The sequence below is a fragment of the Eschrichtius robustus genome, chromosome 9, assembly GCF_028021215.1.
Source record: "Eschrichtius robustus isolate mEscRob2 chromosome 9, mEscRob2.pri, whole genome shotgun sequence".
NCBI lineage: Eukaryota > Metazoa > Chordata > Mammalia > Artiodactyla > Eschrichtiidae > Eschrichtius > Eschrichtius robustus.
In genome coordinates this window covers 10,044,312-10,069,956 of record NC_090832.1, presented here as the reverse complement: position 1 = coordinate 10,069,956, position 25,645 = coordinate 10,044,312, and the positions used below count along the sequence as shown (strand labels likewise).

General features: G+C 41.5%; 1 protein-coding gene across 2 annotated transcripts in view; it reads left to right on the top strand.

Annotated features, from left to right (window-relative positions):
* Positions 1 to 72: 72 nt before the first annotated feature.
* The window catches only part of ZDHHC14 (zinc finger DHHC-type palmitoyltransferase 14), a 271,525-nt gene continuing 245,952 nt past the window's right edge, over positions 73 to 25,645 (top strand). For both annotated transcript variants that reach the window (XM_068551373.1, XM_068551372.1), the window contains exon 1: positions 73 to 362. In XM_068551373.1, the coding sequence (XP_068407474.1) occupies positions 118 to 362 (245 nt within the window). In that variant the 5' untranslated portion in view covers positions 73 to 117. The remainder of the gene's footprint in view (positions 363 to 25,645) is intronic.

Here is a 25,645-nt window from a genome sequence, read left to right as displayed (position 1 = left end):
GCCGCGGCGCCGAGGCTCTGGGGGCGGCCGGGCGGCCGGCGGCGGTCGTGGCGCGGCGGGGGCCGCGCGGCCGGGGGGCTGCTGGGGGTGTGCGCCCCCAGCCGGCTGCCGTCGTGGATGCCTCCCGGCGGCGGCGGGCCCATGAAAGACTGCGAGTACAGTCAGATCAGCACCCACAGCTCCTCCCCCATGGAGTCGCCCCACAAGAAGAAGAAAATCGCGGCCCGGAGGAAATGGGAGGTTTTCCCGGGAAGAAACAAGTTCTTCTGCAACGGGAGGATCATGATGGCCCGGCAGACGGGCGTCTTCTACCTGACTCTCATCCTCATCCTGGTCACTAGCGGACTCTTCTTCGCCTTCGAGTAAGTGGCGGCGAAAGCTCCCCGACGCCTGGCACCCCTCGCCTCCCCGATCCCTGGCCCTCTCCCCTCGCTACTTTCTTTTTCTAGAAGCCTTATCTATTGTATATTGTTATATAATACAGACCCCGCTCCCTCTGTTTTTCTTTAAAAGGTCTGTTTGCTTTTCGGTCCCCGGAGATAATGCAGTTCTGGGTCGGGCTCTGGGAGTGGAGGAGAGGGGAGAGAGGACACTTGGAAGGTGTGCCGGCCTTGTTGCTCCCAAGGGTTGAGTGGCACCTCGCAGGTGACTGATTCTTGGCGCGGGCCCTACTGAGTTTGGAGACTAGCAAACCAGCCCAGATGTAGCCTTCTGTGGGAAGCGGGGATGAGGCAGATCCTTAAGTCAGGGATAAACAGAATCGACTTCCTTTCGTGCTCACGAGCTGTAGGGCATCTTGCGAAGCTCAGTTGACTAAATCTTCTACATACCTTCCCTGACGAACGAGAAATCTTGGTTATTTTAGGTCTCAGAGTGTCGGCCACTCCATGTGGCTTGGAAGGATAATTTTCATTTTTCGTTCTCCTTAGATGTTCACTCTTGATTAACAATTTCTGATTTACTATCAGGTTTCTAAACGATTCACTTTAAAAAAAAGTTTCAGTAAAAAAATGTTCCAAGCAAACACTTTCCCCTCCCCTCCCAATATTGGGGAACAGGTAAAAGGAGACTGTAGGCCTGTTCAGGAAGAGTATGACACTGCATAGTAACTTCTGATTCCAGAAACAAAACTTTGGGACTTTAGGGCTTTTATGTGGGAAAAAAGTGCATGCACGTCTTCTCCATTCAAGAAAATCAAATTGACTAGTAGCAACTATCCTCCTGCCAACTAATGAAAGATCTTCTTATTTGTTAATAGTATTAGATAAAGTAGTTGAACCACATTTCAGAATCCACTTCAATTGCTCTTATTGGGTCCAACATTTGCAATGCAGCTTCTTACGTAATTCTTGCTCTCTTATGCTCAATGAAACTTGTAGCTACTACCCCCTCCCATTAAAAAAAAAAAGCAATATATTTATTGGGAGTTCTTTGCTTTTCCTAGCTATTATGGGGCATGATACTCTTTCTGCTTCTGTTGGATAGGGTTAATTAAAAGCTTTTGTGTATGTTTACTTTTGTCTGTGGTAAGTATTAATAGGCTCTGATTTTGTGCCTGGTGTTTGATATTCCAAATGTCTCAGTCAGAAATGGATGCTCTCTTGACAATGTAATACTTTTCACTTAAAGCCCTCTGACTCTGAGGGGAAACATTTTGTATCTGAACATTGTGCTGTGATGAACAATTTTAACGGGATTGAGTGAGAACAGGTGAGGAGAGAGATCTCAGATATAAGCTCCTCACCTCCCCCAGCCTTTCTTATAGACAACACCTCCATTTCTGACTATGTAAAGTTTCCAGGTCTCTTCTAGAAGTTTAACTTTTGTGCACATTTGAGACTAGCTGGTGGAGTCTGTCTGGGGAGCTGGTAACGGGAGGGTAAGGGTGTGGAGAGGCTTCCAGAATGACGGGAGAAATGCCCTGTTGTTCCTGCTGCTGCTCCCCTGCCCCCATCCAGAGCCACCAGAGCCACCCTCTTGTCCTTACAGACCTGGGGAACTGGCGGAAGGGGCCAGAGGCTCTGGGTGATTTTGCAGTCTGAGTCATAATAAATCCCGGCACTGACATGGTGATGCCATACGCTTGAACAGAAATGCCATCCTTCCAATGGTGGCTTTCATTACAGGTGTTCCCCTAGGTAGAGCATATTCACTATGTTCCTAATGTTAACAAAGTTTTGAATGGATCTATGTTGGCATCTTTGCTCTTTTTTAGCAATGTTAAGAGAAAATGGATTAATTTTGGATTAATTTTGTGATTGTGTTGCAGAGCTTCAGCCACAAGTGTGTTTTATTTAGGATCCTGACTATTTCATTTTTGCTAAACACCCAAATCCCCACTTTTTGGTTAGGGGTCCCCTGCAGTTATTACTTACCACCTTTACTTTCTCCTTTCAAACACTGCTTTTAACGAAACCATCATAAGTTCATTTTCACCTCATCTCTGTGTGTTTCTTCGAAGAGTTCCCCAAAGTCCTCGCTAGCAGGTTGTTAGGGATCTTTCTGTGTCAGCTTTGTGTTAACGGATGGCTGTAGGAATAAACATGTGCACTGGGATTTTATTAGCTACTGTCGGCAGCTTCAGTTTTAGATCGGCTCTACATGTATGTGTGTCTTTGTGTCCATGAGCGTTGCTTCAGTTAGGCAATTTGAAATTTCAAGAAAATAGGCTCATCGTAACATGATGCCTCAGTTACAAAAAATCATAGGGCTGCTCAAATCATAGAATGTTACGCTTTGGCAAGAATATTTGTCACTGTATTGCTTATAAGTTCTTTACCATTGCTAATGCCAGAGTGAAATTAAATAACTTTGACCAAATTAATTTGATAGAGACTCAGAGACCCAATTAGTCACATGCACGGGAAATGAAATGCCAACAGGCTAAGAGAGATCAAGAGAGAATGCCAGTTTTGTCTGCTCTCTGTCTTCCTTCCTTCTGCCATTCCTTCAGTTATTTACTGAGCATATACTATGTGGTTGCCTATTTTGATTAATTTCTTGTCTAGATAACTTCAATATTAGCAGAATTTGTTTTTAAACATGAGGGTCCATGTTTCTCCATACTGTAACACAAAGGCAAATATGAAATTTGAAAATAAGACATATAACTTCTAAACTTAGTTTTAGACCTCCTTTTCCTGCAACTCTTCTCCACCCCACCTCTCCTTCCTGACCTTGAAGCCATGGACAGGGAACTTTGTTCAAGAGAAGTGGACTTCCTGGAATGCAGCAACAGGTGTTGATACTGTCTTCAACCGTGGAAGAAAGGCAGGGTAGAATGATTTTTCTCACCTTGAAGATGAAGTGACAGAGGCTTGGAGAGGTTAAATAATCACCTAAGATCACACACTAATTAGTGGCCAGGCTTCTGGCTGGAAAGCCTGTGACCTTTCTGATGCTCTGTGCTTCTCCTCCTCCAAATATAGAATAGTGGTTACAGGCATGTATGCCTTTCGGAAGGACAGATCCCAAAATTCTTCCCAGAAGTATGACCCGAGACAAATTAGTTGACTTTTCTAAGCCTTAGTTTCCCAGTCTGTTAAATGGGATTAATAATATCTACCTTTAAACGTTGTGAAGATTAAATGAAGTGTATTTAGTACAGTGTCTGATACATAGTACTCATTAAATGGTACATGTTATTAGAGCAGAACTTAGAAATAGCCTCCCAAGGACTCTGGTCACCCTTTTCTGAGACCCTGTGAAGGATGGAGTATGTGGATTAGGAAGCAAACATGACAGTGATAGCATATCAGGGCTGAAACAATGTGGAGCTGTGTAGTCTGCAGTTAAAACAGAGACCTTTGCGTGAGTCTGAGGAGCAGCTTTGCTCTTGCGCCTTTTATCCAGACCCTGAGCGAGGGCAGTGAGGAAGCCTACAAGAAGCTGGATTTCATTTCCGTTTTTGGAGCTACCATCTCAGAATCGAGAAGACAGTAATAAAGCAACTAGAAGAAACCTGAAGCAACTCTCCAGTCTTTGTCAAGTAGGGCGGGGCTATTTATCCTTAGACATCTTTTATTCAGCATATGGAGTACTGGTCCAAAGTGACAGCATCTCATGGCTGTGTTTAAGAGGGAAGGGCGGAAGTTGGTTGCGGTGCTGTGGATACATCTCACTGCTCCTTGCACTTACTGAGGGGCTGGCTCATCAAAGACTCCCTACAATGTCCTCATTCTCACACCCCCCAGAATTGCCATTTGAAAAGATCAGTGAACATTATCAATTTCTTTCTCTCTGACGTACACACACATATAGCCCACTTTTGTTTAGAGTTGAAAATTTGAAAAAAAAAGTCTTTGGTCCTGAAGTACTGACATTTCGTAGTCTCTTGATCACAGGTGCACAAAGAAGTAGATGAACTGAGTTGCAGGTGAGGTTCCTGTCTCCAGGAGCGTCCCCTGAGGCCAGGGGAGGCCTGCTCAGATCTTGGACTTGACTGTCTCCCAAGTGTATGCTGTCACCACAGACAGTTTGGAGATGTTATTAGGGCTGAAGCCCTTGAGAATGTGGCAGCATTCTTAAATTTCTCCTCACCTAGAAGTCCATTGGTGATTCTTAAAAAAAGCCATATTTTTCTTCTCTCTTGTCCTCCCCTTTCCCTTCCTTCCCTTCTTTTCTTCATTTCTTCCTTCCTCTTCCTTCTCCTCCTTTTTCTTCTGCTTTGGCTCATCCCCTCTGAAATAATTGATGAACTGGAGTCATGTTTGCCTTGAAGATGGAACAAGGGACTGTCCCCATAAACAAAAGTGTCATTTCCAATAATAATGTCTCCTTTTCAGATTGGAAATCCTTTATTATCGAGTAGAGGGTACTGCCTTTATAATATGTAGCGATCTCATCTTTTCTCAACTGTCCTATTCCAAACTGCATCAAGTTCTCCATCATCTCAGAAAACGTCTGGAAAGCATCCCATCTTTGGCTGGCCAGATGCTGGCCATGCTGTGCATCATAGAACACCGTGGGGTTGGTAGTAGGTGATGGTAGGTGACCATCAGCACCTTACACTGAACATTCCCTATTAACATAGTAGACAGAGTCAAGGATGCTTTACTCTGTAACCCACTGTGGCTCCACAAGAATTTTAGGTGGCTTCAAAACCTTGTTAATGGCCTCTTGACATGAGTGCACTAACCTATTCATTTGTGAGTGATTAACACATGTAAATTCCATGGGGGTAGGGACTTGATTTGTTTTGTTCACTGATGTTCCCCCAGCACCTAGAGTAGTAGCTGGTACATAGCAGGCTCTCAGTAAATATTTATCATTTAATGAAATAATGGTAAAATTGAAACAGACTGAAAAATAACTTCCGTGTGCTTCAGTTTTTCATTTTGTAAAGTTGGGAACATTAATAAAATGTAAAATTAATAATATAGAACATATTTGCCTTGATTATCAATGTAATTCTTCTGAATTCAGAATCAGATATCATCCCTTTTCCAATGTATCAGTTGAAGCAGAAGAAATAAAAGATTTTCTTAGTTACTTAGAAAACTAGTTATAGAGTTGTGATGTTCTCTTCACTAACCAAGGCTTCTTTCTATTTTTCCTTTATTTTTTAACTAAACACTTTAAACAAATAAAGCACTCTGTGATACATATGACGGTTACCCAACAACCACCAACATGTAGAGTAATTTTGCATTTTATAGGTTCTTGTCTTTGGATACTTGAATTTATATAATAGGACTTTTAAGGATTCTATTGACTACTTGTATTTCACTGTCTTCTCTCAGCTAGTGGGAACTGACATCAAATTATGCAGAAAGGACTCTTGTAGGTTCCTATAACAGGGTAATGATGATCAATTATTTATTGGGCCATATCTACATAACCTGGAGATTTTTCTTTTGCAGTACAATGCTACACATAATTTATTCAAGGCAGAGTTATTATGTCTTAGCAAGAGAAATTAAGGGTTTCAAGGAAGTATGTCCATTGTTTTGTAGCTCAGGTTGTTAGGAAAGGGAAAACAGTGGTGGTCAATAGATGCTTATAATTAGATACACCCAGAAATATGGATCTGATAAAATGTCAGTTGGTTCAAGTAAGAGTTGGGGACTTTCTTAATGCTTTTGTTTAGTTCTTCACTAAATATAAAAGTTGGTCCTAATTCAAACTTATTTTTATAAACTGGATAATCTTCTAGTATTTCTTAAATTCCCCCCCCATTTAAAAAATGTAATATTAGATTGATATAGAAGATTATATATAACAACACACATGCAATTTTGAAATAAAATACTTTTCATGACTATAAAGAGCCCCCATAAAACTACCACTCACTCAAGAACCATATCAATACCAGGGCTTTTGAAAAAAAAAAACATTACCAGGGCTTTCGAATCTACTTATATCCTTTGGGTTTCAGCCCTGTCCCATCTTCCTGCCCCTCCCTGAGGTCATTGCTACCTGAGCTAGTCATTATTAATGCCTTGCCCTTTTTTCCTCAAGATTGTTGAATGTATGCATTCCCAAACAATAGGTTGTTTAGTTTGGCTTATTTTTCTATATAAAAAATATAAAGAAAATTTTCTTCTATATATAAAAAAATAATGAAAATCTTTTATTTAAAAAAACTCTCTCTTCCTCCTCTCTCCTTCCCCTCTCTGACCCATTGAAGAGTAAGTTGCAGATGTCATGCTCTTTTATATCCATACTTTTCAGCGTGTAATTCTTAAGAAAAAGGGTGTTCTCTTATACAAACACAGTATTAGCATCAATTTCAGGAATTTTAACATGGATACAATAATCCACATTCAAATTTTGCCTTTGTCCCAATACTGGTGGGTTAAAGTTTATCATCTTGGTATTTGTTTTCTATTTGTCTAATATGTTTTTTCTCTTTTCCTCCTTCTTGCCTTCTTTTAGGTGAATTGCCTATTTTTAGTATTCCATTTGACTTTAAAAAAACGTGGGCTATGTTTCTTTGTATTTTTTTAGTAGTTGCTTAAGAGGTTAGAATATGCATCTTTACTCTTTAATAGTCTACCTCCAAATAGTAATATTGTACTTCAGAAATAATACAAGAAACCTATAATGTTGTAATTCCACTTCTCCCACCCTTTGACCTCTTATTGTCATATATTTTATATCTGTGTATGATACAAATCCAGTAATGTTATTATTTAAAAGCAGTCAATAGTATTTAAAAGAAACATAAATGTATATACATATATAAAATAAATATACTTTAAAACAAAACCTATACAAACATATAAAATCTAAGACACACATATACACAAATATGTACGCATATTTGTACATATATGAAATAGAGATAATTTTAAATAGAATTTTGTATTTATCCTCACATATTTACTCTTTCTGGTACTCTTTATTTCTTTCATCTGTATTATTTCCCTATGGCCTAAAGTACTTCTTTTAGCGTTTCTTGTATGCAGGTCTGCCAGTGACAAGTTCTCTTAGTTTTTGTTTTGACAGTGTTTATTTTGCCTTCATTTTTATTTTGCCTTCAGTGTTTATTTTGCCATCATATTTTCACTGGATATAGAACTCTAGTTTGACAATTTTTTTCTATCAGAACTTTGAGGATGTTGGCCCATTGTCTTCTGGCTTCTTTTGTTTCCAATGAGAAGTTAGCTCTTATTTTTTGCATTTCCCCCTGTATGTAATGGGTGAACTTTTTCCCAGGCTGATGTTCTCTTTATCTTTTGTTTTTTGTTTTCAGCAGCTGAATGAGGACATACTGAGGTGTGGTTTTCTTTATATGGATCCTGCTTCAGGTTTACTAAAGCTTTGGGGATCTGTGGATTGATATGTTGAAGTTTTGGAAAATTTTCATCCATTATTTCTTCAAAAAATTTTTTGTCTTGTTCTCCCTCTTCTCCTGGAACTCCATTTATTTATATATGATACCATTTTATATAGTTCCTTACATCTTGGATTTTTAAAAATATTTTTCTGTTTTTTTCTTTTATCTCTTTGTGTTTCAGTTTGACTAATTCCTATTGGTCTGTCTTCAAGTTTAATGATCTTTTTCTCTGCTGTGTCCTGTTTATGGTGAGCCCTCTTTGATACCTTATTTTTTATTTTGAGCATTTCTGTATTTGGAAAACTAGTTTTTTTAACATTAGTTAAAAAAATAATTTCCATTCTTCTCCTGAAATTATGTTTATGTCCATATTTTCTTTTTTTTGCATATATCTTTTTACTTTTTTTTTAATTTTAATTTTTTTGAATTTTTGAATTTTATTTTATTTTTTATACAGCAGGTTCTTATTAATTATCCATTTTACACATATTAGTGTATATATATGTCAATCCCAATCTCCCAATTCATCACACCACCACCCCCCGCCACTTTCCCCCCTTGGTGTCCATACGTTTGTTATCTACATCTGTGTCTCAATTTCTGCCCTGCAAACTGGTTCATCTGTACCATTTTTCTAGGTTCCACATTTATGCATTAATATATGATATTTGTTTTTCTCTTTTTGACTATCTTCACTCTGTATGACAGTCTCTAGATTCATCCATGTCTCTAAAAATGACCTAATTTTGTTCCTTTTTATGGCTGAGTAATATTCCATTGTATATATGTGCCACATCTTCTTTATCCATTCGTCTATCTGTGGGCATTTAGGTTGCTTCCATGACCTGGCTATTGTAAATAGTGCTGCAATGAGCATTGGGGTGCATGTGTCTTTTTGAATTATTGTTTTCTCTGGGTATATGCCCAGTAGTGGGATTGCTAGGTCATATGGTAATTCTATTTTTAGTTTTTAAGGAACCTCCATACTGTTCTCCATAGTGGCTATATCAATTTACATTCTTACCAACAGTGCAAGAGGGTTCCCTTTTCTCCAAACCCTCTCCAGCATTAGTTGTTTGTAGATTTTCTGATGGTGCGCATTCTGACTGGTGTGAGGTGATACCTCGTTGTAGTTTTGATTTACATTTCTCTAATAATTAGTGATGTTGAGCAGCTTTTCATGTGCCTCTTGGCCATCTGTATGTCTTCTTTGGAGAAATGTCTATTTAGGTCTTCTGCCCATTTTTGGATTGGGTTGTTTGTTTTTTTAATATTGAGCTGCATGAGCTGTTTATATATTTTGGAGTTTAATCCTTTGTCCATTGATTCATTTGCAAATATTTTCTCCCATTCTGAGGGTTGCCTTTTCGTCTTCTTTAGTTTCCTTTGCTGTGCAAAAGCTTTTAAGTTTCATTAGGTCCCATTTGTTTCTTTTTGTTTTTATTTCCATTACTCTAGGAGGTGGATCAAAAAAAGATCTTGCTGTGATTTATGTCAAAGAGTGTTCTTCCTATGTTTTCCTCTAGAGTTTTATAGTGTCTGGTCTTACATTTAGGTCTCTAATCCATTTTGAGTTTATTTTTGTGTATGGTGTTAGGGAGTGTTCTAATTTCATTCTTTTACATGTAGCTGTCCAGTTTTCCCAGCACCACTTATTAAAGAGACTGTCCTTTCTCCATTGTATATCCTTGCCTCCTTTGTCATAGATTAGTTGACCATAGGTGCGTGGGTTTATCTCTGGGCTTTCTATCCTGTACCATTGATCTATAGTTCTGTTTTTGTGCCAGTACCATATTGTCTTGATTACTGTAGCTTTGTATTATAGTCTGAAGTCAGGGAGTCTGAATCCTCCAGCTCCGTTTTTTTCCCTCAGGACTGCTTTGACTATTCAGGGTTTTTTGTGTTTCCATACAAATTGTGAAATTTTTCGTTCTGGTTCTGTGAAAAGTGCCATTGGTAGTTTGATAGGGATTACATTGAATCTGTAGATTGCTTTGGGTAGTATAGTCATTTTCACAATGTTGATTATTCCAATCCAAGAACATGGTATATCTCTCCATCTGTTTGTATCATCTTTAATTTCTTTCATCATTGTCTTATAGTTTTCTGCATACAGGTCTTTTGTCTCCCTAGGTAGGTTTATTCCTAGGTATTTTTTGTTGCAATGGTAAATGGGAGTGTTTCCTTAATTTCTCTTTCAGATTTTTCATCATTAGTGTATAGGAATGCAAGAGATTTCTGTGCATTAGTTTTGTATCCTGCAACTTTACCAAATTCATTGATTAGCTCTAGTAGTTTTCTGGTGGCATCTTTAGGATTCTCTATGTATAGTATCATGTCATCTGCAAACAGTGAGAGTTCTACTTCTTCTTTTCCTGTTTGTATTCCTTTTATTTCTTTTTCTTCTCTGATTGCCGTGGCTAGGACTTCCAGAACTATGTTAAATAACAGTGGTGAGAGTGGACATCCTTGTCTTGTTCCTGATCTTAGAGGAAGTGCTTTCAGTTTTTCACCATTGAGAATGATGTTTGCTGTGGGTTTGTCATATATGGCCTTTATTATGTTGAGGTAGGTTCCCTCTGTGCCCACTTTCTGGAGAGTTTTGATCATAAATGGGTGTTGAATTTTGTCAAAAGCTTTTTCTGCATCTATTGAGATGATCCTATGGTTTTTATTCTTCAGTTTGTTAATATGGTGTATCTCATTGATTGATTTGTGTATATTGAAGAATCCTTGCATCCCTGGGATAGATCCCACTTGACCATGGTGTATGATCCTTTTAATGTGTTGTTGGATTCTGTTCACTAGTATTTTGTTGAGGATTTTTGCATCTATATTCATTAGTGATATTGGTCTGTAATTTTCTTTTTTTGTAGTATCTTTGTCTGGTTTTGGTATCAGGGAGATGGTGGCCTCATAGAATGAGTTTGGGAGTGTTCCTTCCTCTGCAGTTTTTTGGAGGAGTTCGAGAAGGGTGGGTGTTAGTACTTCTCTAAATGTTTGATAGAATTCACCTGTGAAGCCATCTGGTCCTGGACTTTTGTTTGTTGGAAGATTTTTAATCACAGTTTCAATTTCATTATTTGTGATTGGTCTGTTCATATTTTCTATTTCTTCCTGGTTCAGTCTTGGAAGTTTATACCTTTCTAAGAATTTGTCCATTTCTTCCAGGTTGTCCATATTATTAGCATAGAGTTGCTTGTAGTAGTCTCTTAGGATGCTTTGTATTTCTGTGGTGTCTGTTGTAACATCTCCTTTTTCATGTATAATTTTATTGATTTGAGTCCCTCCCTCTTTTTCTTGATGAGTTTGGTTAATGGTGTATCAATTTTGTTTATCTTCTCAAAGAATCAGCTTTTAGTTTCATTGATGTTTGCTATTGTTTTCTTTGTTTCTATTTCATTTATTTCTGCTCTGATCTTTATGATTTCTTTCCTTCTGCTAACTTCGGGTTTTGTTTGCTCTTCTTTCTCTAGTTCCTTTAGGTGTAAGGTTAGCTTGTTTATTTGAGATGTTTCTTGTTTCTTGAGGTAGGTTTGTATTGCTATAAACTTCCCTCTTAGAACTGCTTTTGCTGCATCCCATAGGTTTTGGATTACTTGTTTTCATTGTCATTTGTCTCTAGGTATTTTTGGATTTCCTCTTTGATTTCTTCAGTGATCTCTTGGTTATTGAGTAATGTATCGTGCAGCCTCCATGTGTTTGCGTTTTTTACGGTTTTTTCCCTGTAATTGATTTCTAATCTCATGGCGTTGTGGTCAGCAAAGATGCTTGATATGATTTCAGTTTTCTTAAATTTACTGGGGCTTGATTTGTGACCCAAGATGTGATCTATCCTGGAGAATGTTCCGTGTGCACTTGAGAAGAAAGTGTAATCTGCTGTTTTAGGTGGGGCTAATGCTGTTTTAGGATGGAATGTCCTATAAATATCAATTAAATCTTTATGGTCTATTGTGTCATTTAACGCTTGTGTTTCCTTATTAATTTTCTGTTTGGATGATCTGTCCATTGGTGTAAGTGAGTTGTTAAAGTCCCCCACTATTTTTATGTTACTGTCGATTTCCTCTTTTATAGGTGTTAGCAGCTGCCTTATGTATTGAGGTGCTCCTATGTTGGGTGCATATATATTTATAATTCTTATATCTTCTTCTTGGATTGATCCTTTGATCATTATGTAGTGTCCTTCCTTATCTCTTGTGACATTCTTTATTTTAAAGTCTATTTTATCTGCTATGAGTATTGCTACTCCAGCTTTCTTTTGATTTCCATTTGCATGGAATATCTTTTTCCATCCCCTCACTTTCAGTCTGTATGTGTCCCTAGGTCTGAAGTGAATCTCTTGTAGACAGCATATAGATGGGTCTTGTTTTTGTATCCATTCCGTGAGCCTGTGTCTTTTGGGTGGAGCATTTAATCCATTCACGTTTAAGGTAATTATCGATATGTATGTTCCTAGTACCATTATCTTAATTGTTTTGGGTTTGTTTTTGTAGGTCCTTTTCTTCTCTTGTGTTTCCCACTTAGAGAAGTTCCTTTAGCGTTTGTTGTAGAGCTGGTTTGGTGGTACTGAATTCTCTTAGCTTTTGCATGTCTGTAAAGCTTTTGATTTCTCCATCGAATCTGAATGAGATCCTTACAGGGTAGAGTAATCTTGGTTGTAGGTTCTTCACTTTCATCACTTTGAATATGTCATGCCACTCCCTTCTGGCTTGTAGAGTTTCTGCTGAGAAATCAGCTGTTAACCTTATGGGAGTTCCCTTGTGTGTTATTTGTCGTTTTTCTCTTGCTGCTTTCAATAATTTTTCTTTGTCTTTAATTTTTGCCAGTTTGATTACTGTGTGTCTCGGCGTGTTTCTCCTTGGGTTTATCCTGTATGGGGCTCTCTGCACTTCCTGGACTTGGGTGGCTATTTCCTTTCCCATGTTAGGGAAGTTTTCAACTATAATCTTTTCAAATATTTTCTCAGGTCCTTTCTCTCTCTCTTCTCCTTCTGGGACCCCTATAATGCAAATGTTGTTGCGTTTAATGTTGTCCCAGAGGTCTCTTAGGCTGTCTTCATATCTTTTCATTCTTTTTTCTTTATTCTGTGCCACTGCAGTGAATTCCACCATTCTGTCTTCCAGGTCACTTATTCGTTCATCTGCCTCAGTTATTCTGCATTGGTTCCTTCTAGTGTATTTTTCATTTCAGTTATTGTATTGTTCATCTCTGTTTGTTTGTTCTTTAATTCTTCTAGGTCTTTGTTAAACATTTCTTGTATCTTCTCGATGTTTGCCTCCATTCTTTTTCTGAGGTCCTGGATCATCTTCACTATCATTATTCTGAATTCTTTTTCTGGAAGGTTGCCTATCTCCACTTCATTTAGTTGTTATTCTGGTGTTTTATCTTGTTCCTTCATCTGGTGCATAGCCCTCTGCCTTTTCATCTTGTCTATCTTTCTGTGAATGTGGTTTTTGTTCCACAGGCTGCAGGATTGTAGTTCTTCTTGCTTCTGCTGTCTGCCCTCTGGTGGATGAGGCTATATAAGAGACTTGTGCAAGTTTCCTGGTGGGAGGGACTGGTGGTGGGTAGAGCTGGCTGTTGCTCTGGTGGGCGGAGCTCAGTAAAACTTTAATCCACTTGTCTGCTGATGGGTGGGGCTGGGTTCCCTCCCTGTTGATTGTTTGGCTGAGGCGACCCAACACTGGAGCCTACCCAGGGTCTTTGGTGGGGCTAATGGCCGACTCTGGGAGGGCTCACGCCAAGGCGTACTTCCCAGAACTTCTGCTGCCCGTGTCTTTGTCCTCACAGTGACACACAGCCGCCCCCCCCCCCCCCCGCCTCTGCAGGAGACCTTCCAACACTAGCAGGTAGATCTGGTTTAATCTTCTATGGGGTCACTGCTCCTTTCCCTGGATCCCGATGCACACACTACTCTGTGTGTGCCCTACAAGAGTGGCGTATCTGTTTCCCCCAGTCCTGTCAAAGTCCTGCAATAAAATCCTGCTAGCCTTCAAAGTCTCATTCTCTAGGAATTCCTCCTCCCGTTGCTGGACCCCCAGCTTGGGAAGCCTGATGTGGGGCTCTGAACCTTCACTCCAGTGGGCAGACTTCTGTGGTATAAGTGTTCTCCAGTTTGTGAGTCACCCACCCAGCAGTTATGGGATTTGATTTTATTGTGATTGCGCCCCTCCTACCGTCTCATTGTGGCTTCTCCTTTGTCTTTGGATGTGGGGTATCTTTTTTTGTGAGTTCCAGTGTCTTCCTGTCGATGATTGTTCAGCAGTTAGTTGTGATTCCAGTGCTCTCGCCAGAGGGAGTGAGAGCACTTCCTTCTACTCCGCCATCCTGAACCAATCTCTTTATGTCCATATTTTCTACTGGATACTTTTAACGTATTTTTTGTAGTTATTTTGGAGTCCTTGCCTAATGATGCCAGCATCTGTTATCTCTGGATCTGCTTCTTTTGGCTATTTCTTCTCTTGACTGTGGCTTACAGTTTCGCCCTTCTTTGTATTTCTCATAATTTTTGATTACATGCTAGATATTGTGTGTAAAAGAATTGTTGACACTTCAGTAATTTAAAAGGGCATGGCCTTCTTTCAGGCCAGTAGAGTGTGGGCTGAGTCAGTCTCATTTGTAATTGAAATGGGTGTGTGCTTTGGTGAAGCTTTAGTTAGATTCATTTCATCACTGACTTCAGATGTTTTGAGGGAAGAATCAGGACTTTCCCTTTAGCAGGGATTGGGATCTTATCCCTGGCAAAACTCTTCATGCTTCACAGCCCAGCACCAGCTTACTGTGGAAGACTTGTTTTTCAGCTAGACTGCCAGCTTTTTGGGTTACTGGAGAGTTTTCTTTGCAGTCTTGCCCCAGCTTTCTGTACCTAGGACATCTCTTTCTGCCCAGCTGTTCAGTCTCAGCTTTTGGATGACTGTAGAGTGGCCTGAGTGAAGACCTGAAGTGCCTGAGAGATTTTCTCATATTTTTGTGCTCTGACCCCTGCCTTACCCCTGGGGACAGTCCCGTAGGTGTCAGGGCAGATGTCTCTCAACACTCCTGCCCTGTCTAAGCCTTTAGTGTAGTCTTGCTATGTGTTTGGTGAAGATCCGTGGGGAAGAGTTGGCTGGTGGTGTAGACCTACTCTGTGGCTGTGTCTCCTTGGAATTCTAATCCATATAGCAGTCCACTTGTAGCCGTTAACCTAATTAAAAATTTGCCGGTTTCTCCTTATTCCTGGCTATTCCTGTTCTTCCTGCCACTTTGCTAGGAATGAAAGCTGGGAAGGGCCTGACACATTTAGGCTTCTTTGCATCCTCAGCTCCCTGATATATTTTAAAAACTGTGCCCTTGTAGCTAACCTGGCTTGTTCTCATTGTTAGAGTGGGAGTGATTGCTCTTACAACTTTCAACTGGTGATTTTTTTAGCTTGATGTTGTGTTTCTCAGATTCATTTATGTTGTTGCATATGTATGTAATTAGTTTTTATTGCTATAATATTTGGTTTGTTTAAATATGCTCAATTTATTCCTTATACTCTTTCTAACATTTCTTTCTTTGACTTCTCACTGATTCTATCACTTTATAGGGTAGAATATGCAAGGCTGCCTCTGCGTAGGTTTTGATTTCTTTTTAAGGATGTCCTGGCAATGACTATGATGTCTAGGCCCACATGCTTAGGCCTGGGTAACTGAGAGAGTTTAGCATGGGATGCAATCTGTTATGCTTTTACACGATGATAAAATATTTATCAAAATGATAAATCATGACTATCAACTAGTCACTGAAGTTGTATACAATTAAGAGCAAGGTTTAAAGAAATATATATCCTTATGATGAGTGAGGTACTTTATCACAAATTTCACCTTCATCTTCATAGTTTAATTTGACACTAGTTTTTCATTGATTTTAAGAGAAAACTTTAACTTTTTTCCCCTCACTTGTAATTTGGGTTTGGAAACTCTTCTCTCATCTCATGTGTAACTTAGATACAGCCCCTCAGAGTACCTGTAATTAAGATTCTGTTACCAACCTCTTCTCATGTAGTTGGTTTTCGTTGACAGTCCTGATAGAAGGATTTCTGACTGAACCAGCCAGCCCTGTGCTCGTATAGACTCGTCAGTCTCCCTGCTCTACTTGAGAGAGAAAAATCTCTTCCCTGCCAAGATCAGGCCCAGGATGAAGAGAAATGTGATGTCTGTGTGTGTGTGTGTGTGTGTGTGTGTGTGTGTGTGTGTGTGTGTGTCTCCCTTTCCCTCGACTCCATTTCTCCAATTTGTAGAGGTTGTCCTATCCTTAATTTTGGCCTGTTTCGGCCCCTACCTCCTTGACCCTTCAGCTGAGAGCTGTCATACCATTAGAATAGACTTCCTTGTCCCCCCCCCCCCAGAGATTTTTGAAGTAGACTTGCTTTCAACCATAAGGAGACTATTTTATTTCAGAACATTCTAAGTGTATTTGGAGAGAACAAACCATTAAGAAATGCGAATTTCCATACATCTTCAAACTGGGCTTTTAAAACTTCTGACTTCAGAGACCACGGGGACTGGTCTTGCTGTTGAGAGCCTTTGGAATGCAACAAGGCTGTGCAAGGTGGCTGATAGAGGAGGGTGTAGCCAACGGCCCCCTAGGGTGGATGTGGTTTGCCTGGAGATAGTCTTATCGGTGGAGGAATGGCTGGCTGTCTAACTCACTTGGGAAAGAGTTTAAGTTTTATAGTCTGATATCTTTTGATGGTTTTCAGGCGCTTCTCATGAAACAGCTTATTTTAAGACAAAACACTGGAGTCTATTAGAGGCGTTAGTCCTACTTACTGCAATGGGAAATTACTGTCTCTCCTTGTACAGATAGTAGAAATTACTGTCTCTCCTTGTACAGATAGTAGATTTTGTCTTCCTTGACAAAATCCAGTGTCGCTTTTTTTCCTTTTTTCTTTTTCCTTTTCTCTCAGTGGTATAAGAGCCTGTGACTACGTTCTCTTTTTTGGAAACTTTTTCTTCCTTTAGCTTCTAGGGTGTTCATCTTCTACTTACCTTTAGTTACTTCTTTTTCTCCTGTATTATATCTGTTCTGTCCTCCTTGCCCTTAATTACCTTTGTCCATTCCCTGTCTGCCTTTCTTACTTTCTCAAGCAAGTTTGAGCCATCATGGTGACACTCTTACCTCTTCCAATGTAACTTCATCTGTCTCTTGTCCCCTGCTTAGAGCACCTGCTCTCCTGTCTTGCATTTCCTCTTGCCTGTGGAGACCTTTACCCAGATGTCCTCTGATGCCCAGAAAACAAGGTATTGAAAACCAAATGCATTGTTCATGGCTCCACCATTCTCATTAAAGAAAACACTCCTCGTCCCCAGAGTTCTTCCTGGAAGCATTCTCTCTTTTCACCTTCCTCATATACTTTCAGTTACCACACTCTACTAATCTTTTGCTTTAATGTCTCATAGGATGTATTCTTCCTGCTTCCATACTTACGTAGTGGGTTTCAAACATAGTCACAAAATCTTTAACCCTCTTCCCATCAAAAAAAAAAAAAAAGATGGAGTGTAATTCTCCCCTCGAATATGGTCCAGCCTTAGAGACTCAGTTCTAAAGAACAGAACATGGCAGAAGTGATGCTGTGTGATTTCTGAGGCCAGGTTAGAAAATGTGGTAAAGCTTCCACCACCTGGTACATGGGCCATCTCTCTCTCTCTCTCTCTCTCTTTCTCTCTCTTGCTCTCTCTTACTGGGGACATGTACCTTAGAGTCCTGAGCTGCCATGTAAGAAGTCTAGCTATATAATACAGAGACCGTGTGGAGAGACCCCAGGCCATATAGAGACAGAGGTGCCCACGGATGCCCAGCTGTTCTAGCCTCTGGCTGTTTGAGTCGTTATGGCTCAGAGGCCAGGTGTGTGAGCGTGTGAACCTTCACATGGTTCCATTCCATGCCTCCCCAGTCTCTGAGCCACCCTGGTCGAAGCTGAACGGAGCAGACATGAGCTGTCCCTGCCCAGCCCTGCCCACATTGCAGATTCGTGAACAAAATAATGTTGTTCCGAGCCAGTATGCTTTGGGGAGGTTTATTAGACAGCCATAGTAACTGGAAAACTTCACCACCAGAATTTCTCAAATGAAGTGTTGAGACTGGGTTGGAGCATGCAGCAATCAGTGTGTGACTGACAACGCTCAGTGCTGGAGTTAGAGCATTTGTTCTTAATTACAGTAGATTCAAGGCCAGCTCCTCTCACTCACCTCCATTCCAGCGTGCCCTTGAGCAGGAGAGAAAGGAGTTGCAGCTAGATAAGGCATCCAAAAGTGTGCCAACCCCAGATCTCCCTTGGGAGAGATGTCCTTTGTCACATGTGTCCTGGTGGGAAAGCAGTTTAGTCCCAGTGGTCTAGGCCCTCATCACCCCGGGGCCACTCCCGGCTTCCTTTCTCAAATTCCCTTCCATGCTGTGTTCGTTGCATTTATAGTGGTAGACTCACATGCCCATTATGTGGAAAAGTAAATCCACACAAAACTTAAAAAGTGGTGTTCAAGGACTTTCTGGATTTCTCCCGCTTTATTGAGTATAGATGAGAACCTCTCTTCTCTAAGAGCTCTGTGTTGAGCAGTCCTGTCTGTTTATCTTGGAGAGGGTTGAATGTGGAAACACGGTCCTGATAGGGATGGCTCCCTGACACTGCTGTGGGCTGGATGTCCACTCTTCCCTGTTATTGAGAAGGCCAGGGACCTGGCTCGCCTGCCTGCCATGCTTCTGACCTACTGAGGCCTTTCCAGTAACGGCCTGTGGTGACCTTGTATCTGCAGAGCTGTGCTGCCCCAGAAGTGGGCACTAGACAACCAGTGACTCCCAGCGAGCTGATCTTTCAGATTTATATAATCAGTGCCATTTATCATCTTGAATGGTACTATTTTGGGGTCTTTTGATGCCATGAATTTCCCATATACACATTCTTGATAACAGATAAGGGCATATTTGAACATATAAGCCAAAGTCAAGTTAAATCCTGCAGCCATATATAGTCTATTTGTCTTTATAACCAGGGAGAAGAATTCTTTACTCAGATTATCTCATACTTACCAACTTGATATAAATTTTCCTGCTGCTTTTTAAGACAGCAACCTATACAAATTCCAGAATGGTCCCAACACACACATTTAAATGATGATTTCTACTCTGTTTAGAAGACCTACTGAGTTTGTGTTTCTCTTCCTATTCCATTAGCTTTAAGCATATTTTGCACAGATATTTCAAAAGGTATGCTCTTGCCTTTTTAAAAATAAATAGATACTGAAAGTTAGAGAACTCTTCATCACAGCATTATTATTTAGTCAGGATTAACATTGACTAGCATTGTATAAAAAGAAATTATTTCTTCTTTGGCTCAAAATTTTAAAAAGGGTGAAAGGTATTATTTTAAAGCTATATGCCTTTATTGAAGTAGGAAACTATTTCCATTCTATTTTTTATGTAGAAGTTGAAGTGGCAGCCAAACAGAGTCCCACTCATTTGTAACTAAACTCTTCCACCTCTTGGCCATGGATGGTTACGATTGATCGGGAAAATGTCATCTCCTAGAACATGAGATTAATATTCTTCATTCTAAAGAAGGTGTGAAATTACTGATTTTACAATGTTGTGTGGGTTTGTTCCTATCACCCAGAGTTGACCCTAGTTGTTTTCAAGAAAGATCTTAAGCTTCCCTGAGTGGGAGCCCCGAATAAGCATAAAAGGGGAGAGTTCAAGTGTGGAAATAAGTGAAGACTCGCATTCCTTTCGCCTCACTCCCTTTCCTGCACATACGTTTTCTATTGCTGTCATAGCAAGTTACCACACACTTAGTGGCTTAAAATGATACCGATTTATTATCCGACCATTCTGTGGGTTAGAAGTCCAACACGGGTCTCCCTGGACTAAAATCCAGGTGTCAGCAGGGTGTCCTCCTCTGGCAGCTCTAAGGGAAATCCATCCCCTTGCTTTCTCCAGCTTCTAGAGCTGACGTGTGGCCCCTCTCTCTGCCTTCAAAGCCAGCCACAGTCCCTCTCTGGGTGCCTTCCTTCTGTAATCACACCTCCCTCTGCCGATGGCCGGGGAGAGCGCATGTGATTAGAGTGGGCCCACCCAGGTCACCCAGGGTAGCCCCCCCATCTCAAGACCTTTAATTTAATCACAGATGCAAAGCCCCTTTTACAATGTAAGGTAACATATTCACAAATACCAGGGGTTAGGACACGGATGTCTTTGGGTGGCCGTTATTCTGTCTGCTACACCCCCAGTCCTTTGTAGTTTCCATATTAAGCTGGACTTGAAATGCTGAAGACTTTTATACACGCTGAGAGAAGGGCTTGTTAATCAGACATCATAAAATGGGTGCATGAAACGGACCCCTTGATTATTTGCAGAATTCCGAGGAATTCCAAATGAGATGAGGCAGAGTATCTCAGGGATGGACTGAACTTGACTCACCTGATTAATGGCACAGATAGGGTCCCCAGGGAAGCCGACTCTACAGGTTTACCTGTGGAGCATTTAGCAGGGAGCTACACCTACGGGGGAGCAACACCTGTGGGGGACAAAGGGAGAAGCACCGGGCAGACAAGTCACTATAAAGTCTCCGCCGATCTTGCCAGCCAAAGAAATGGGTCTTTATACCCCTGCATTAACCAGCGTTAGATGTCAGCTGCCCCAGGAAGGGGGCAAGATCTCCGGTGAGACCACTCTTTCCAGCTGCAGGCAGTTTTCTGAGAGAGACTCGGCTGAAAGCTGGCAGATGCCAACATTCCCAGCAGCTGGGGGAATGGGTGCTTCTGTCCTGAAAGAATAGGTGGTGGGGTGCGGTCAGGGGTTGGGGGTGGTTATCTGTCTGCCTGATGACAGCATCCACTACAGTTAGGCACAACTGAATGTTGCAGATGGGTCAGCTGCCCAGTGGGATGACCCAGGTTTTTGGGGACAAACCAACTGCAGGGGTAAGAGGGAATCCAGCCTGGCAGGCAACAGATGGGATCGGGGTGGCCCAATGATTTAATCTTGTGGAGTTTGGAGACAGAGAGGTGTGTCAGTGGAGGGCAGGGTCTCAGCCCCAAGACTGAGGTTCAGTAAGAAGTTTTGTTCCTGGCGGTGGGGACGGGGCTGGTGGGGCATAAGTGCCAGGTGAGGCTCCGGTTCTGGAGCACTGTAGATCAGGGCCTCAAGCACAGGGAACCTGACGAGCCCAGGGTGGGGATGTAGTCCTAGGACCGGACACAGTGTCAGGGTGGAGGGGCAGTCGGCTGGCAGAGGGAGAGCCCCTGACGGTGGGCTTCTGCTGCTCTGTGCCCTCTGGGGCTGCATCTAAGGGCCTGCTGAGTTTGGGGTAGAAAAGGGACATGAGGCTAGAAACCAGGCTGAACTTGGCATGTAACTACATTTCTTTCTCAGTGTATGATAGACTTGTCTCCCCCAAAGAAGGCTTTTAAATATTTCATTGTTTTCCTTCCCTCTTTCTACCTTAGACAGGATAATGGGAGTAATTAGTGATGCTCTAGAAAAAGACTTGAAAAAGAACTTTCTCTTCTGAGTCAGGAAGGCTGTGGAAATATTTTATAGGAACACAGTACATTGTATCAAATGAAACTATTTCTTCTTCACTTTAAAACAAATATCGCCATTTTAATTTATTTTCCATTTTTTGGCTAGAGAAAGGCATTTTGTAGTTATAATGATTCCACTGTCAATGAGGCTGCACTTTGCATCTACATTGACCAGCACAAGGGAAGAGGAAAAGCTCTGACTACGTATCTGTGCGATAAACATAAAGTGCAGGTTTGGCAAATAGCTTGCTTACTTTTTCAATATCCACAGGTTAATTCAGCCTCCAAAGAAAAATGGTTTTACTTGAAGTGTCTGACCTAATACATTAATCAACGTAATGAAGACATTTATGAACCTATGTGATTTTTCTGGAGGGAACCTAAGGTTTTTCTCTTTGCCAGACTGGTTGATCAGACCTTGCTTTCCTTTTTCTTTTTTTAACAAATTTATTTATTTATTTTTGGCTGCATTGGGTCTTCGTTGCTGCCTGCGGGTTTTTGTCTAGTTGTGGTGAGCGGGGGCTACTCTTCGTTGCGGTGCGCGGGCTTCTCATTGCCATGGCTTCTCTTGTTGCAGAGCATGGGCTCTAGGCCCTCAGGCTTCAGTAGTTGTGGCACGCAGGCTCAGTAGTCGTGGCTCACAGGCTCTAGAGTACAGGCTTAGTAGTTGTGGCTCACGGGCTTAGTTGCTCCGCAGCATGTGGGATCTTCCCGGACCAGGGCTCGAACCCATGTCCCCTGCATTGGCAGACGGATTCTCAACCACTGCGCCACCAGGGAAGCCCAGACCTTACTTTCCTGATTACAGCACTTAGGCAAATAGATAAAATCATCCCTCTTAATAGGAGCCTCATTTCCATTCCTTCAGGCCACCTATTTTTTCCATATCTTTCTTCATGAATATTTCACTCTTCTTTTACTTTTGCTAGTATTTCTTTGTCTCTTTACTCAAGACATATTTGAGTATTTATTGCATGCCAATTACAAGGAGCCATGTGTTGGAGATATATATAAGACATACTGTGCCCACTGTAGGCCCAGGCCCAGGGCGGGCTCCCCACAAACACTAGTCAGATTACTTTGAAAAGGGACACGGGATGGTGATATTTGGTGCAAGGAGAGTTTTGCTCAGAATCAATTGTGTTGTCACCATCAGGGCTGGATTAAAGGCTTTCAAAAGCCAGAAACACTAAGAAGTTTATGTGGCCAACCCCCTTTCCCACCACCAAAAGTAATGTATATGCCAAAATAAATTGTAAGACACAAAAACATATTTTTCCAATTCCAAAATTCTGAGTAAGTTCACTGAAGCTGAACTTTTCTCATTTTTTACTCCCTTGTCCCATGGACTTCCCAAAGCATTGTGTGGTCTGCCCTTGAGGTAACCCGGTGGAGGTCTGACTGTGGAGAGTTGTCAGGGTGGAGCCAGGGGCCAGCACAGCCCTGCAGGGCTTTCCTGGGCTTCAGTGCTGCTGCCACCACTGCACTCCGACCCGGAAGGCGGTGATGGGGGTGCACCCAACACCCCGAACTGCAGCTTTTTCAAACCTTAAGGGAGTGACCTATACCCAGCAGTACATCATTGAGATCCAGGACACACACACACACTAACAGAGATGAAAATTTTACAAAGCAGCGCTTCTCTGACCATGCGCAGTGAGCTCTATTCTATTCTACTCTATTGTTTTATTCTAGAATATTTCACTTAAAAATGCTTCTTGACCCACTAAATTGATTTCATGACCCACAGCCCACACACTGAGAAACACTGCACCACAGCCTCGCACCCTCCACACGCCGCGGCTGCCGTGGCCCCAAGCCTCCTGTCTTCACCCGCGCTGTGCCTCCCACTTCCAACCTTGCACCCGTGAGGCCGCGCACAAGCCATCTTCCCTGCTGTAACTCAAGCCTGCGTGTTTCCCAAAGCCTTCCTGACGTCCCCAACAGTGACTCTTCCCACGCGTCTGGAGGGGCGCAGCGCACGCCTTCCTCTCCTCGGGCTGTGAGCTCGCTGAGCGCACATCTGTCCCACTGGCTGTCCCACTGCTCTTCTGTTCCCACGCATCTGGACTAGTGGGTGGCACACAGTAGGCACTAAATCAGTGCTTGCGGAACTGCATGAAAACAATAATGTCCTTGCCTGGAGGGGCCAACAGAAACCTGCCTTCCAATCTTCCTACATCCATTTCCAAGTTCCCGTCCAGGCATGGAGTGTTTGCATTAACCTCCTTCATTATTTATGGGTCAGATGCTAAAGCCTTTTCTCAAGAGGCATTGCAGTAACTCTTACCAGTAACCCAACGTTTAGACATAGAGGTCAAAGACATAGAAACGTGGGTGTTTCAAATAATGGACTTTAAAAAAAATTTTTAGAAGCACAGAAATATGTAAACATAGGTGCTTTTCAAAATAATGCTTTTTTCATGATTAGTGTTGACTGTGGTCAATTTCTTGGCAAACTGTGTTCTAGAATTTTACTAGCTATATCCAGGAATCCTTTTCTTTTACTTCCGATCATATAATGGCAAAACTGGTAAAAATCCCCCCATTTTGCAGATGAGAAAACTAAGGCCCATGAGGCTAGATGACTCATGCAGGGTAACACAGAGGCCTAACAGCAAAGGCAGGGTGGAAACGTATGCTCATTGCCAGTCTGGGGCTCCCTGCTCTTGACTTAAGGAAGGTAGTGAAAGGGAGTGTGATTTTCTCCATCCTCATAACTATCAACAGATCTTATCTTCAACATGAAATTCTTTTGAGAATTTCTCATTTTAAGCTTATATGTCTTCCTTGAGAAAAGTGATGAATGAGCCACATTTCATCCCTCATTTGAAGGTATTAATATTCTCAGACTGGTGATGCGTACATACTGTTGCTTTCTGAACTGGATTTGTTGCATTGCACAATAAAAAATTATGTTCATCTTCACCTGAGTTCATAGATTTGGCTTTATTTTAGAGCACCTGCTTTCATTAAAGTCTAAGCACATACAAGAAAACACAAATACAGTTCCTAATACGCACTCATGGATGGGAAAGGGGTTTTAACAAAATTTCTTTGTGTTGTCCTTCCAGCAAATACCATTTTGATGTTTCACAAGCTGTGAGGAAAGTAAATAACCTTCTAGGTGATGAACCAAAGAATACATTTTGTGAAATTTGTGGTCATTTGGTTGGGTTGGAATGAAATAGTCATTGATGTTTCTTTCTTTTTTTCTTCCATTTTTTCATCCTTACCCAACCTGTGAAAGAGTCTGTTTCTTTCTTCCCTGCCCCACAGACCCATGGCTCCTAAGACCCAGAACTCCTGCACTGTTGTTCCCTGCCTTAAGGATTCAAAAGGGCATGGGACTGGCCTGAGAACTCTGCCTCAGGGCAGAGTTTATCACATTGTTTCTGTGGTAAAACACATTCCCACTTTCAAACAACCAACATGGAAATTAACTTTGGGGGCTGTCTGTTCACCAGAAAAGAAAGCTCATTTCTTAGGAGCTGATTAGCTAAGCAGAGCTCATTAGCTTAGCTTCGTTTAGCCAGTATGATCTCATTAGCTAAAGTGACACCATAACATGCACACTCTCAAGCACCTCACTGGGTCAGGGAGAATGAGAGGCAGCCAAGGAAGCTGGCTCGCATGCTGCGGAGCTGCAGATGCTGGGCTCCTGCCAGACCAGCGCCAACCTGCGCCCAGACCGCTGCCCAGCACAAAGGCACAGCCTGAGGATGGTTCCCACTGGGCCTGCCTATAAGTGCCAGGTGCCTGCGAAGGGCTTTCGTACATTATCTTACTTAATCCTCACACAACCTCGACAGTAGGTACTGTTAAATCAGTCCCATTTTACAGATGAGAAAACAGATTAAGTCACAGATCATTAGAGCCTGTTGTCCATAAAAATTGTATTTGCTGAAAGTGGCAGGTGGATTTTTTTTGGGGGGGGGGAGTTGGTGTCCTTCTATACTAATTAGCAGTGCCATTATTCAATATTCTTTGCTTTCTTAAGACGCCCGAGTGCCGACAGAAGCCTTAGTAGGTATTGAGTTGGTTTATTGAGAGTCTTTCCCATTTCTCTCAAAAGTGCAGCTGTCTGACCCTCAGTTTTCTCCTCTAAAAATGGAATAACAGTAGCTTCTGGCAGTTCCCTAGCAGCGATTGGTGGAGAAAATGTTTCTGGAGCATTTAACACTGTGTTTAACTCACAGACACAGATGACTGGTTTTTAAATAAACTTTTAATTTTAGTATATTTTTATATTTACAGAAAAATTGTGAAAATAAGTAACTTTTCAGTTTGCTTGTTCATATTCCGCCTCTTTTTCATATGCTCTTTA